Genomic DNA, 16203 nt, shown 5'->3' on the forward strand with positions numbered 1-16203 from the left:
TATACAGGCTACAAATTAGTGCTGATTCTTTAACAATGTTGTTAACCTATTTAAATGGAGTTCCTAATTTTGGTGACACTTTGGTTATATTCGCTTCTTTAGGGCTAGGGAAACTGTGGTCCTCCCACAGTCTGCTTGACTCCAGTACCCAACAGCCTTAGGGAGCCTGGCCAGTGATAATGCATGATGGAAGTTGTAGTTCAGTGACCTCTGAAGGACAACAGATTTTCCACCTATGCTCTAAGATATGTTCACACCATGGGGATTCCTGTTGAGGAAAAGGAAAAAGGAAGGGAAGCTCCTCCTCAGGTCACCTTCTCTCAGAACTTTTCTCTGCTGTTCTTTGTGAGTCTATGGTTCACAGTAAATAAATAAATTCAAATGTGAGAAGAATGGCAAAAGAATGCTTTGTGAGGAAGTACTCAAATTGCTGTGCAAAATAGCAAATATGGGTGCCCATTCTGAGTAGATTTGCCAATTGTAGCAGAGCTTCTTCCCAGCTGGTATAAATGCATGCAACCCATGATCCCAATTTTGTGGGCCTTCAGGAACCTCCATTTTATTTTTTTTCAGATGAATTTCACCCCACAATTCTCCCAAAGACAACAAAACTTCTAAAATGTTATGGTTTTATTTTTCTCACTTCTAAACAGAACATTAATCTAGTCTTGAATTTAACAAACTTGAATTATGGTTGTCAGCCATTGATACTATAGAAGACTCTGACTCCTAGTCATCCCCTCAAATCTCCTGTTTTCATAATAAGGAAATAATCATGCATTTGTTCTGCAGAAAGCTGAAACATCAGTCGGAATGCTAGCTTTTTAATGTATAGTGTCTTATTTTACCAGAGATGCTAAATGTGGCAAGATACAGTGCCAAAGCTCTGCTTCCAAGCCTTTAGAGTCCAATGCTGTTGCAATTGACACAACCATCATGTTAAATGGAAGGCAGATCCACTGTCGTGGAACTCATGTATATCGAAATGAAGAAGATGAAGGGGATATGTTGGACCCTGGATTGGTGATGGCAGGAACCAAGTGTGGAGACAGTCATGTAAGTGCTAGTTTCCTACTGGACCCTTATGCAAAGGGATCTTATACACCTTTGAGACTGTGTGCAAGATGTTGTAGCATAAGCTTTCATAGACTGGGTTTATTTGCAAGCATCTGAGGAAGTAGTTAAAACTGAAACTTTCACCTCATCACCATATCCCCAGGTTTTTCATTTCTATGGGTATTCATACAGTCTAATTATAGAGGTCCTCCCTGGGCATCCGTTCATTTTATTCATCTGAGGAAGTAGACCAAATCTATGAATGCATATTCTTCAACTTGTTTTGCAGTTTGTTTCCAAGGTGCTACAAGATCCCTTTGCATGCTGATATTCCAGACTAACATGGCTGTGTCTCTCATATCTCTACTACACTCTGACATCTTATCCCCCGTGAACACTTTAAAGTGTGGTTAAGTGTAACACACTTTTGTAATATTTGTAATATACAACTTCACAGTATCATCCATTTCTCCACTGTAGTTTTGAATGTCTGCTTTTCCCCTGTAGATTTGCTTTGAAGGACAATGTCGGAACACCTCCTTTTTTGAGACTGGAGACTGTGGGAAGAAGTGCAATGGCCACGGAGTAAGTATCTTGGCTTCTGGCTTTCCAAGAGGGCATGGTGTGGATTTATGCTTATTGCTTGCCTGTTTTATTAGCTGCTCTATTATTTGCGTATTTGATGTTTTGGTATTCAGAAAACCTAACCTAAATAACAGCATTAACAACAGCAATAGTAATGTTTATTATTATTAATATTCTTATTGGTAGCTGTAGTAGCAGAAGTAGTAATACAGTTGGCCCTCCGTTTGCATGGGGGATCCATTCTGGACACACACCCCCAGCAAAAACGGAGACTCACAGATATTCAATAACGGAGGTCGCCCCTCTGAATATTCAAGATCACGTATCTCAAGTCCGTGATAAAGGAGGGGCAATTGTATTTACCTGCCTCTCCCTATGAAGAGAGATGAAGAACAACCTCTATTCATTTTTTCACTTTCAATCTTTCAAAAAACAAAAAGGCTTCAAAAATGGGTGAAAAACTGTTTGTTTGTTTTTTAAATCCCCTTGCCAGGCTTCCATATTTCTAGTCCTGTTATAGAAATGCTTAGTTCAGGGATAGCAAAAATGTTCAGCTGCATGTGTTTTGGGTGAAAATGTTTAAATGAGTTTGTAGCATGATACTGGCCCAAAAATAGACACTGAAGTTTAAAAGTCCTCTTTGCTTTCTGTCCTGGGCTACCAAAATGCAGGTAAAGGGAATAATCTTTTTAGTGTGAAAATGCTCTTAGAGTAAATTGAAAAATCTTAAAGGACTTTAGATTTTGACATACATACTTTTCATATTAAATGATGAGAATGGCAGGCAAATTAAATAGTCTATGCAAACCATGATTCATTCAAAGTTTTCCTGTTAGACGGTTTTTAATCATAAAATCCCCATGCAACCAGATCTTCCATTGGACTTTGCAAAGTCAGCTGTTAGAGGTGGTTGGATGCTGAGGCACCAGTTGCAACACAGAATGTTAGGGAATAGTGTCCTTCAGGAAGAAATTTAACTGGAGCTTGCTGGAGTTTCCCACAGAACCTAACAAAGGCATTGAATGAAAGCATTTAAAGATTTGTTAGGCAGAGAAGAATAGACTACAGTGGGTGCTTGGTATCTACTAGAGTTTGGTTCTAGGACCCCTTGTGGACATCAAGATCCGTGGATGCTCAAGTCTCATTATATACAATGGCATCATAAAATAGTGTCTCTTATGTTAAATGGGAAAATCTAGGCTTGCTTTTTGGAATTTATTTATTTCAAACTGTGGATGTTTGAATCCCATGAATACAGAATCCATGAATATGGAGGGCTGACTATATTGAGTGTTCCTGAGCATCAAATGAGCATCTTAAGCTGCATTGAGAAGATGCTGTTCCCCACCTGTTACAGCTAGATAATGTTATGGAGAAATTATGCTGAGAGTTTAAAAATAGTGGGGAGCTGTCTCCAGCCCACTTCAGGAATGTGTTTTGGGCCTGAGAGACTTTTCAAGGGTAGAAATATATCCTCTGGAACTTGGATAGCATTTGGTAGCAATGAAAAGAATGTTCAAACCTTGCATTTCTGAGGAAGGCTGGTTGATATGAACACTGGTTCTTAGGGCAACATTCTTCATATAGATCTAGAATTTTACAAGTCTTGTTCACCAACAGATGCCAATGGATGATTCAAGTGCTTCTTATTCATCAAAGCATTTATGTGTGGGTGGGGGTTTGTGGAGGGCTGAAATGATCCCGGTGTTTGTTTTAATTAGGAAATCCCATCAATGTCTTCTCTGCAGGTTTGCAACAACAACCAGAACTGTCATTGTTTCAGTGGATGGGCACCTCCTTTTTGTGATAAACCCGGGAATGGAGGAAGCCTGGACAGTGGCCCCATGCCTCCAAAAAGTGGGTGTAATTCAACCTTATTTGTGGGAATAGCATGTGAATGGAGGGGGTAGTTGGGGCTGGAGATTAAAGTGACCAGATGCAAGAGAGGACATTTGGACTGATATAGCTGAATGGCAGTGGGCATTAGACAGGTAGAGTTTTTCTCACCCATGTGACCAAAAAAAAGAAAAAGAAAAAAAAAAGGCACTTGCTGAGTATTCCACTCAGCTATTAAAAATATAGGATACCTGTCTTCTGATTTCTTGCATCTGATCACCATGGGCAAAGAAGCATGAAAGCAGGACATAAATAACATCATTTCCCCTCATTTTTTCATATCAGGTCCACTTCCAATCATAGCAGGAGTCCTGGTTTCTATTGTACTTTTGATTGTGATTGGAGTGGCTTTTTGCTGCTATAAATGGAGAGCCAGGCTTGTACCACTAAAGCAGATGATCATAACACCAAAGAAAACACAGCAATTCCGGTGAATATTTATTGTATAATGATAACTCGTATACGTTCAATTCTTAATTTAAACAGGCCTAGGACTGAATGTGAACTATTTTGTGGCCCCATGCATACCACTCAAGTTTCCTGGAGAAAGAGCAAGCACCCATGTGTGTTTGTGTGTATACTGTATGTGTGTGTGTGTGTGTATTTCCCTCACATTTATAATCACAAAAATATATTTAACAGTGTCAGTACTGTGGCTAATTTCTTTATTATATGCAAACATTCCAGTTATGTCCTCTTTCAGTTCATTTCAGTTCATCATTCAAAGCTTGCCTGCTTCAAAATTTAATGTAGATTTATTAAGTCTAGTTTTGGACTGTGAGCCTAATTCACCAACATGGCTGAGGGCCAGCTGAACTGACTTTGGGTTTACTGAAGCGATGTTGAATCCAAATCCCTCCCAGCCTAGAAATGCTGGAAATTGCTTAGTACTGCTCTGGTCTCGGCCTATCCTAACATAGAGTCAACTGTGGCCTGTTACAGACTGCCAAAATAAAGCTGCTTCGGGTCTCTTTGGAGGTATGCTATTTAAATGATGCATGGGTCCTAAGAGTCCGGAGGTCACGCCAAAGCCACACTCCATTCCTAAGCACTGGAGTGCAGCTTTGGTGCAGCTTCCAGATTCTTAGGATGCATGCATCAGTTAAACAGCATACCTCCAAAGAGACCCGAAGCAGCTTTATTTTGGCAGTCTGTAACAGGCACATGTCTCTAAGATAGGTTTAGTTCTCAGCCCCTGTCTTTCTCCCCACCCCACTTTTATATCCTCTTTTGGGCCTTTCTGTTGGTTCATCTCTAAAATAAACCAGCAGGAGGTGGTTGTGCTGGTTTCTATCTGTTTCTAACCCACTACAGCCAGCACACCTTTGAATTAAGGGCTTATCTACACATACAGTAAAATCCAGAGTGCCCCAGATTTTCCATATTTGCAGTGACCCTAGGGATTGTCTATACTATTAAAAGTGACATTGAGGCTATTCGCAACAAATTCGGATTAAGCAGCCACAAGTTTCACCATTAAGAGGTTGCACTGATTTAAAATGGTGATATTCCTCAGATTATTTTCAGCCACACAAAAGTGGCTGCTCTGCATTATTATTATTTTTATCTGTCAGTCAAGGATGAACACATACATATTTCCATGGAGATGCAAATTCAGAGGAGTGTAGGTAAAATATATCAGGCAAGCAGGTATATTTATATGTGGCTATGCACAAAGGCAGTAACTTTTTCAGGTGATCATGCCACTCAGACCTTCCAGACGTTTCTTGGGGACTTGTCACTTCATGGTGGGAATGGTCCTGGCATCCTGCCCACACAGCCCAGGTTCCTCATCCACCACCAGGGCAAATCTACTGATCAGACTTATCACAGAAAACCATTATTTCCCCCCCAAAACTATGAGTGGTGCTTAAAACGTCACACACACTGCAAATTGCAAAGAATGCCATGTTTCCAGATCACCACCAATTCAGGGTGAGTGAGTTTTTTTTTTAAAGTGTAGACAACCTCTTAGATTGTACTGTTATTGTAGGTTTATTTTGACCATAAGTGTAGATTGGTCTGTCAAAACATCATATTCATCCATTTGATATGTCTCTTTGCAGTTCTTATCTAGGTTAGCCTACTCTGTTTTGTCTGTCTAGGGAATCTTAAGTTTAAATAACAGGTAACCATTAAGCATATGTATTGGCAAACAACTGTCAATATAGAATATAGAATGGTTTGTAATGTTTGTTTCCTTGTGTTCATCTAAAACAGCACCCCTCCTCCTATTCAGAATGTTGCTAATGGTCATGCCAACCCAGGCTTCAAACTGAAAACCCCACAGGAACAGAGGAAGGTACTTGAGACAGTGTTGAATGTTATGAATAAGCCTCATCTCCAGTATTGCTCCTTGTTGATGGTTCCCTCACACTATGAAACATATGACTCAAAGCCAAGATGTTGGTAAGGGTATTGTTTGGCATTATGACTCCCAGACTCCCACAGGGCTGGGGCCTCTGTAAGGTGTAGACTAAAAAGTTGTTTTCCAAAGCTTTACAGGGCTGTTGTATTCTACAAACACATGATCAAACAGATTTCTTGGTGGAGAATTCTGGGCTTTCCAAAGGACCAATTTTCTGCTGCAAATTTTGCTTGTAAATTTCACTCCATTGCTATTTTTCATTTTTTTAAAAAAATTAACTAATTGTTTTGAACTATGAATTAATATTGTTCATATTTTAGACATAAGCCACAACCAAGGGCCCTATGGAGGCATGCAGTGGGGCAGAAATGTCAAATTTAATAAACAAATATAAGGAAGATGTACATGGTAACCGAGAACCAGCATAGTGTAGTGATTTGAGCAATGGACTATGACTCTGGAGATCAGGTTTCAGTTCCCCAATCAACTATGGGAACAGACTGGGTTTTGGGTGAATGAGACACTTTCAGCCCCAGAAAACCCTAAGATAGGTTTACCTTAAGGTTGCCATAAGTCAGAAATGATTTGAATGCACACAACAACACAATAACAACATGATAATACCATTTAAATTGGCAGCCAGTACATAAACATGTTGAATTGGGTTCAGGATATGCAGTCTGAGGTTGGAAGGGCTTAGCTTGTGAGAGGTACCTCCTCCTGATTTTCAGCTTCCACCAGTAGAGTCTTATGACCTTTTAGTCATGATTGGAGGGACTGTCATGGGGAAAAGGGAGCTGGAGTATCTACTTCTGCTTGCCCAGTTGCCGTCATATAAAATCCAAATCCAACCCAGTGCCAACACTTCTCTTTGGCTATCTGAAGTCTCAAAGAAAGAAAGCTGAACAATGCCCACACAGCATATAATCTTTTGTGGTTTTCATGTAGGTTCTTGGCATACAGAGTATCCCTCCTAAACCAGAAGTGCTTTATTGCCAACCGCCTCCAGAGGTTGGAGTCCATGCCCAGCTTCCACCTCCTCTCCCAGCTAACTATACAAGGAAATCTCCCATTCCAGTGTGTCAGAGTGAGGTAAAGAATTTGCCCAGACGGACTCCACCAAATAGGCCAGCACCTCCAGCTCCTAAAATCACTGTTCCACAGGTAAGAATGTTTCTGTAAGATGAAGGACCTCTCCAGCAGTGGACACTTGCTTCCCTCACTTGCTGGGAACTCACAGGAGATTATCACATGGGGGTTATCCCAAATTTGTCCCATTCCCGTTTCATCCTTTCTGCGTGATCGCAGGAAGGACTTTCAAACGACGTTCTGCAGATCCCATCATTAACCTGTCTGAAACGCGTGATTGACCATGATTGCACAAAAGACTTTCAGATGACATTGTGCAGATCCCATCATTAACCCATCAATAACCCCCATCCTTATCCTATCATTAACCCATCTGGGACTACGATAGCAGAAAAGGCTTACAAATAGTAGTGCCGATCCTGCCATTAACCCATCATTAAAGCAACATTGGCCAGTGTTTTGCATTAATGGAAGTTTGCATTATTGCAAAGCCACTGGGTTAATGACAGAATAAGGACAGGGGAGCAATCCTGTCCCTATCCTGTCTGTGTGTGATAATCTCCACAGAGAAAATGTATGCCTTCAAGGCGCCTATGACCTGCTTTTGACATCACTGCTTGTATATTAGTAAATGTGTACAATGACGATATTAGGATAGCAGTGTCTGCTTTAATGTTTAAATATCTGTTTGGAAGAAATTGGGAAAATATTTTTGGGCTTTCAGAATCCCCCAGGGAGCATGACCATGCTGTTGGCTAAGGTGGTTGTTTTTTTTTAGAGTTATTGCTGAAAAAAGTAACATTTCGATGTTGTAGTTTTGTTAGTGCTGCTCAGCAATCACTTTTGTCTGCTAGGTTATGTACATCAGCCATAAAGGTTTGTAGAACCAAATTGACAGTACAGTGCTCCCTCCATTCTTATGGATTTTAGATCCGCAGGGGCCAAACAGAGGGAGTTAAAATGGGGCATGGCGCGCAAGGCATGCATCTGCACACCCCCATGGGAGTTCGCCTCCATTCAAGCCAATAAGGCTTGAATAGGCATGTTTTTTCATTTTCGTGGGGTGGTGGTGGTGGCCTGAAATGGATCTCTCGCAAAAATGGAGGGAGCACTGTATTTTCCTTGGCACTGCTGATGCACAGAGTTCATGCACTGGCACTGAACTCCCTGCAGGGGGTGACCTTGTATCAATTTTCCTAATCCAGTTTTGATTTCTGGTATCCTGTACAAAGAGCTAGTTGGAGTAAATGGAGAACATCAAGCAAGAGACCACCTGAGACTGATGTAAAGCTTGTAAAGATATCCCTCCTTTCCCAAGTTATCTTGTTTCTGGGCTACCAACAGACTTCCTGTCGTTCCTCATCTGCTGAATGAAGCACTCAGCTTAGCATTCACTGCATTCAGACTTATGTATATAATGTACATCCTTCTTTTGTGATTCTCAGATTGTATAAGTGTGCAAGGTGTAGCCTTCCAGATGCTGTTGGACTGCAACTTCCATGAACCCTAGCCAGCACAGTCCATTGTGAAGAATACAGGGAGCTGCAGTACGATATCTGGAGGGCTGCACTTTGCCTACCCCGTTTATAGGATGGAATTGTTTTCCTCTTTGTTCCTTATAGTGAGCCTGTGGGGTATTCTAGTTTGGTACAGTCAGCCTTCCATATCCAAGGATTTCTTATTCATAGGTTCAAGCACCCACAATTTGAAAATATTTTAAAAATATATAAATTCCATAAGGCAAACGTTGATGTTGCCATTTTGTGTAAGGTACATAATTTTATCACATGATTGCAGTTAATGAGGCTTGAACATCCATGGATTTCGGTGTTCCCCAGTGGGCCTGAAACCAAACCCCAGTGGATACCAAGGACCCACTGTATATACATCTCTGACAGAGAGATTGGATTGACTGAAAGCCACCCTGTGTGAGTGTAGGCAAGGAAAGAATCAAACACTCCCCCCTTCCTCTAGTGCTATTTCATTCCCCATTGGTACCAGGGATGTTTCTGTTATCCAACAACCATTTTCTGAATGGCCAGTGCTAATAAAGCTCCAAAAGGTTGGTACCTTCTGTGCTCAATTTTTCTTTCATTTCCCTCTCAACAGTCCAGCCCCCTGCTTTGTGTGATGTATTTATACTTCACCTTCTGGATGGTAGAAATCCTGTCATGCATAAACATTATGTGGGCAGAATGCCTCTCATTTCAATCTACCCACCGCAGACTCACTACTGAGTCATTGCCACCCCACTCCCATGGTCATTCAGTAGCTGGTGGAGAGTAGGAAGAATTAAAAAAAGCCTCTGTCTATGTCCTCACAGCCAGACCCTGACTAACTCCTCCAGAGTGCACAGCAGATGATGTAATTATTCTGCATCTAGCTATGGAGGCATAGCCAAATGGTTCTTTGATCCTTCCCAGTCTCTGCCAGCCATGGAATGGCCATGGGCAGGAAGGCAAGTAGATTGTTACAACAAAACAATGAATTGATGGGGGAGTTGGACATTGTGGAGGGAGGAATAAAACAATAACCCCCAAAAGGATGTATGCAGGCATATGCTAGATTTAAATTTGCATGTGTCACTAACAAGAAGCCAACCCGTGTATTTTAGGAAGTGGGTTGAAGTCAGGAACAGCTCATGCTTTAAACTTCAATCTTTAGGTTGCCACAGGACACTTCCCAGTTTTTCACCCACTAGAAATATATGTTCCTACTCTGAAGGGCCATTCAGGTATTGCACGTTAGCAATATAGCTTGTGCCTTGGGTCTGTACAGCCTATTCTCTGCACAGCCTGTTCTGCACAGAAGATGCTGTTTTCTGCCTAGAACAATGACATGTTGGTTTGTTTATTTTTGCTCAGAATAAGTCACAAATAGTCTTCAAGAACTGCACAGCTGTCAATGTCATTCTTGCAATGAGAAGAAAATTGCAGAAATTATTTGTTGCTTCCTTTGAGAAGAAAACAAGCAAAGAGTTGCATACCTAGTCACTCCTGTTTTTATACAGTTGTCAAAAGATCTTAAGAAAAGGGTCTTAATGCTAGATGTTACTCTCTTGTCCTAGAATCCTTCCCGACCCCAACCACCTCAGAAAGCTCTTCCTGCTAATCCAGTTCCTGCAAACAACAGAGCTGGGATGCCTAGGATAAATACAAGCACAGCAGCAGTACCATCACATGGTTCAAGGAGTGTGGGACTACATCAGACCTTGACACAGGTGAAATATATAAGAGGATAACTATAAAGGACAACCAGTATGGCAATACAGTTTGAGTGTTGGGGTGTGACTCTTGATACCAGTATTTGCTTCTCCACTTGGCCAGGAAACCCACTGGGTGACCTTGGGCAAGTCACATGCTCTCAGTCTTGGGGGAAGGCAATGGCAAACCTCCTGTGAACAAATATTGCCAAGAAAACCCCATGATAAGTTTGCTTTAAGGTTGCCATAAGTTGGAAATAACTTGAAGGCACACAGAAACAATAAAGTACAGAGAAGCATGAAACAAAACAGTTTTCCCAAAATGCTATGATTAGAATATTGGACTAGATTTGGAGAATTGAGATTTGAGTCCCCCTCTGAGCCATGACACTCCCTGGATGATGATGATGATGATGATGATGATAATAATAATAATAATTATTATTATTATTATTTCTATACCGTTTTTCCACAGTGATCAAAGTGGTGTACATAGTAAAATTATTAAAACAACATAAAATTAAAACCACATTACATTAATTACAATATACAATTAAAATCCAATTCATAGGTGTATGTAAGTGAGAGGGAGAAAAGGGGATCGAACATAACTTCAGTGTACATGGGGGAATGCTTGGTTAAAGAGAAAGGTTTTAAGTCTCTTTTTAAACAGTTCAAGGGAGGTAATGAGACGGAGCTCCTCGGGAAGGTTATTCCAATGCTTGGGGGCCGTTACTGAAAAGGCCCTCTGAGAAGTAGTAACATATCTCGAAGTAGGTACTTCGAGCAAGTTCTTCCCGGTTGTTCTGAGAGTGTGGGGTGGATTATATGGGGAGATGTGATCCTTCAAGTAACTCGGGCCCAAGCCAAGTAGGGCTTTATAGGTAATTACCAACACCTTGTATTGTGCTCGGAAGCAAATAGGCAGCCAGTGAAGATCTTTTAAGATTGATGTTATGTTGTCAAACCTGGAACGACCGGTGACCAATCTGGCGGCCATGTTTTGTACTAATTGAAGCTTCCAAGTTTGGTACAAGGGTTGCCCCATGTAGAGCGCATTACAGAAATCCAAACGAGAGGTTACCAGAGCATGTACCACCGTTTCAAGGTCCCTTTGTCCCAGGTAGGGTCGCAGTTGGCGTATCAACCGAAGTTGATAACGAGTGCTTCTGACCATCGCATCAACTTGGGATGACAATTGCAGGGATGAGTCCAGAAGCACTCCCAAACTGCGAATTGAGTCCTTCAGGGGAAGTGTGACCCCCTTCAGGACAGGGGGATAAATTTCCTTCCCCGGGCCTGGGGAACCTATAACTAGTAATTTTATCTGGATTCAAGCTGAGTTTGTTTTTCCTCATCCAGCCCATTACTGACTCTAAGCAGGCATTTAGAGGAGAGACACCATCCTTAGACACTGCAGCAGTCGGCGACACAGAGAAACATCTGGGTGTCATCAGCGTACTGATAACACTGCGTCCCGTGTCTCCGGATGATCTCTCTCAGCAGTTTCATGTAAATGTTAAATAGCATGGGGGACAAAATAGCTCCCTGAGGGACACTGGATGTCAATTCCCTCTTAGAGGAGCAAATGTCCCCCAGCTGCACCATCTGGAATCTGCCCGAGAGGTAGGAACGGAACCACTGGAGCGCAGTGCCCCCGATACCCAACTCCCTCAGGCGTTCCAGAAGGATACCATGGTCAATGGTATCAAAAGCCGCTGAGATGTCCAAGAGCACTAACAAGGACACACTTCCCCTGTCAATGCCCAGACGGAGATCATTGACTAAGGTGAACATGGTAGTCTCAACTCCATAGCCCGCCCTGAAGCCAGTTTGAAATGGATCCAGATAATCGGTTTCATCCAAGACTGCTTGGAGCTGGAGGGCAACCGCTCTCTCGATCACCTTACCCAAAAATGGCAGCAATGACACTGGCCTGTAATTATTTCTTATCAGGGGGATGATAGATGACTTGGGCCACTCACTCTTTCTCAGCCTGATCTACTTTAAAGGGCTGTTATGAGAATATCGTGGAGAAGAGTAGGCCCTTAGGTTTTTTGGAGGAAAGGCAGGATATAAATGTAAGTAATGAATAAATATAAAGAGCCAGTGTGGTGTAGTGGTTTGAGAATTGGACTATGACTCTGGAGACGAGGGTTGACATCTCCGTTTGTTCATGGAAACCCACTGGGTGACATTGGGCAAGTCTCCACCTCAGAGGCAGGCAATGGCTACCCCACTGCCTGGACAAATCTTGCCAATAAAACCTTGTGATAGCATTGATTTAGGGTTGCCATAAGTTAGAAATAACTTGAAGGCACACAGCAACAAATGTGTTAGTATATACTGTATTTATGGTATTTTTTTATCATGCACCTAATAACCCAATTCTCTGTGGCTCACAGAGTTTTTTTTAATACAATAACATCATAAAAATTGAAGCATAAAAGTGTGCTGGAAACTTTTCTTCTGCAATTGTATGATTTGTTTTCATAAAGTACACAGATAGTGATGACTGATGACTATGAACTACACAGAACTCTTGTAAAGCAAAATAAAAAATATCCTAGGCCCAGATATTCCAGTTAGCTAATTGTGAAGGTGAACAGTACTTAGTGGACCTTATTTCTGAGTAAACACAGGTCAGACTTTCACTCTTGTTATATTAAGAGAAAATAGCTACAAAATATGTTCTATAAGTTATATTATTCACTGTCCACTATGCCATCTAGGTTGAAGAACTATTTATTGCTCCTCTTATCTCACTTTGCATCCATTGCTCAAATACTCACAGTCATTTCCTCTTTCTTAGAACTCAGCCCTCAAGAGTGTGGAAGCAGTGAATACACTAAAGTTTAGAAGCTGAATTTCACCTTTCAACTTTGATATTCACATCGGCATCTTTCTGGTTTGACCTGGGATTTCCATGGGCTTTCCCCCCTGGGAAGATGACATATGAGAGTCACGTACAACTCTCAAATTACTCTCCCGCTTCTCATGTGACTCACAGAAGCCAGTTTCAGGGATGGCTTTAGCAAAAGGATCTACCAATCTTGGCACAGGTAGATGCAGCTCTCTTGAAAATGAGAGGAGATTCCATCATTACACACCAATTGATTTCTGTATGTTTGTTTCTCCTTCCTCATTACAGGATTTACATGCTTTAAATGGCACTTACAGGTTATAGTGCAATATGCTGAAATGAGAGAGCGAGAGGCCTCAGTTTGCTCCCAGATGACAATCTTAACCAGCCTCTCATCATGAGCCAGTGCATTCTTCTCAGTTTTCCCAGAACACCAATGTACATTGCTAAAATCATAGTCATATGAAGAACACAAAACTCTGAGGCCCTTGCTGTTACCTTGTGGCTAATAAAATTGCCTCCAAAGTACTTTACAACACATGGAAGCATTTCCAAGCCTTGCTTAATTTTGCAAGATAGAATCTTTGGAGGAGAATTTCCCCCTTCTTCTAAGAGAATTCTCCACTTCTCAGTCTTTTATTTGTGTATTTTCCCACTGTTATGGATTTTTCTGTTCTTCTGTGGGGTGAGCCATCCACTTCTCCCAGTCAAATATTTCCCTGATTATTGATTTCAGGTCTTGGAAACATTAGTGGCATCAGTGCAGCGAGCCATTACTCAGCTTCTCTGGTCCTTTGAAAGCTATGCAGCCCTGTTCCCATTTGGGATCTTAACAACAGGGTCTGTTTGGCTGAACAGAATGGTGTTGTTGGTTTTTTGTTTTGTTTTGTTTTGTTTTTTGTAGGGGGGACACTATTCTTGCAATAGCCTCCATGGATCTGGTATTTTAGAGACTCCACACTGGGCTCCAGTTGTCCCTTCCTCTACTCTTTTAGTCTCAGCTGTGTTTGTATCAGATCTAAAGTCAGATGTCTGCCATGCTCACTCCTGCAGGTGAGAGGTTGGAGGTGACCAGCTTGTGCTTCATTAGTATTAAATTCCAAAACATATTACTAGAGGTATACTAAAGAATTGGGGATGCAGTTGAGGAGAATAATTTCCTCATTGGAAATATTAGGACAAGCAGGACTATTCCATCACAAATACAGACTCTTGTCAGATGTATCTTTTGATCTCTTTTTCTCCTCTGTAGAGTATAGGATCACAATGGTGGGGAAGATGTTGCTTCTCCAGATGTTTTGAACTTTTGCTTCCAAAAGACCCAGACAGCAGGACCACTGTAATGGTTTATGTGAGCTGCAGTGCAAAACAGCTCTTTCAGTTCCTGCTCTGCCAGACACATTGTATACTTTGATGTATTCATACTTTTCCCTACAAGGGCATTATATCCATATGGAAGCATTTCAATGTATGAAGCAGCATCAGATTTTAATTTCTGGGTTATTGAGCAATCAAAGGAATTGTGAGAGAGCAATTATTTGGGCTCCAGATAACCCAAGTTTTGATCTTATGCTGGTGTTTAAGAAAGAAGTACCTTGTCAATCAATCATTAGTAATTTGTTTTCACATAATTAATGGCATGTAATGATCAGTTCTGTCACTTATCATTTTGTTTACATAATCAGTACACTCAGCTTGAGTTTTAGGGAATTTATCTTTCATTTGGACTAGACTTGTGTACTCAGGAAATTTGCTTCATTTGTTTACTTCAGGGTATCTACATTCTTGACCCATAACCTTGGTTATTCCAAATTTACACTTACCCCTCTCTACCTAAGTGTTTGTTTATAGCTTTTAGTTAATACCAGTTATTGCCAAGCAATTTGGAAATAACTTTTGATTAAATCTCAGTGGATCCAAAATGCTCTTTGTATTTAGAAAAATTCAATCCAAATCTCTCTAAAAACAGCTCCAAATTAGAAATGTAATCTCTTTAGTATTCTTTGAGGAATTGAAATAAATAAATAAAAGGTTTTTTTTAAAAAAAATTGTAATCTCTTGGAAACCAGCTTTAAATTAGAATTAGAAAAGTAGAAAGATCTGAAGAAATTAAAAAGAAAATGTTAACAAATCTGCGATAAGACAAAGAGGCAGTATAGACCATCATTTCGTGCCAGCCTGACTGCATTCTAGGGGTGAAGAAGGGCTGAGTGTTTACATACTCAAAGCCCTTCTTCCTCCCCCGGGGTGCCGTCTTGGTACATGCCTATTTACATGGGGTGCGCCACGATGAAATCCCTTGTGCACACCTAAACAGCGCTGTGCACAAGGGGCATCATAACCACAGCAGTTATGGCACCCCTTCTATGGTGCAAAAAGAAGCCCCTTTTTGGGACTTCTTTTTGCTCCATGCACAGGCTGAGGTGTGTGGTTACCGCGGCCTGCTTCTGGGGCTAAAAGGGGTGGTGTTTGAGAGTCGAGTCCCAAAGTCTTCAGACAAGGTAATACAAATGAATTCCATAAGCATGGCATAATGGGTAGTTAGCTAAAGGTTACCCTGTTACCACACTATTTTGCTGCACATCATCTCAAATGAACAAACAGCTTCATTTATATACAGCTTCATACTGAACTAACAGTATCTAAGCAGTTTACAGCTGTAAGCCAGTTGCCCCCAACAATCTGGATACTCAACAGACAACCAAAGCTCATAAGCTTTGTGCCATCCTTCTGGGTCCCTTGTTCCAATTAACTTGTGGTTACTTAAATCACTCATCTAATTTGGTGTCCAGTTGGCTCAAAAGAACAACTAATTTGCTTCATGGTGCTTTAATTGTTGGGCAGGTCATTATATTCAATGTTTGTCTGCAACATTACTGAATGGAGGCTTTACGTATATTCTCTCAGGTTTTAAAAGTTTGTCTTTTCTTCTTCTTTTTTGGTGGTGTGGTAATCTTTTTTCCTTGTGAATCCCCCCCTCCAAATATGCTTTGCAATATGCTGGTGCTAAAATATGGAGGAGCTGTTTGTTTTCCTATCTTGAAAAGATGGAACTTGAATAAAAACAATGTATCTAGGTGCTGGTAATACAGAGAATATTGTGTTTTGAAATTGTTATTTTTTTTTAAAATTGCTCAAGTGTTG

The 16203-nt window shown here is 41.0% G+C and overlaps 1 protein-coding gene across 1 annotated transcript in view; it reads left to right on the forward strand.

Annotated features, from left to right (window-relative positions):
• Window positions 1–14715, forward strand: part of ADAM19 (ADAM metallopeptidase domain 19) — an 84314-nt gene extending 69599 nt beyond the window's left edge. The window contains exons 15-22 of the mRNA XM_089501272.1: window positions 852–1056; window positions 1564–1641; window positions 3390–3498; window positions 3823–3967; window positions 5758–5839; window positions 6854–7069; window positions 10062–10214; window positions 13009–14715. Coding sequence (XP_089357398.1) covers window positions 852–1056; window positions 1564–1641; window positions 3390–3498; window positions 3823–3967; window positions 5758–5839; window positions 6854–7069; window positions 10062–10214; window positions 13009–13062 — 1042 coding nt within the window. The 3' untranslated portion in view covers window positions 13063–14715. The remainder of the gene's footprint in view (window positions 1–851; window positions 1057–1563; window positions 1642–3389; window positions 3499–3822; window positions 3968–5757; window positions 5840–6853; window positions 7070–10061; window positions 10215–13008) is intronic.
• Window positions 14716–16203: the final 1488 nt, after the last annotated feature.

This window comes from Sceloporus occidentalis, unplaced genomic scaffold, assembly GCF_023333645.1.
Source record: "Sceloporus occidentalis isolate IW3139 unplaced genomic scaffold, rSceOcc1.0.p SCAF_1, whole genome shotgun sequence".
Lineage (NCBI taxonomy): Eukaryota > Metazoa > Chordata > Lepidosauria > Squamata > Phrynosomatidae > Sceloporus > Sceloporus occidentalis.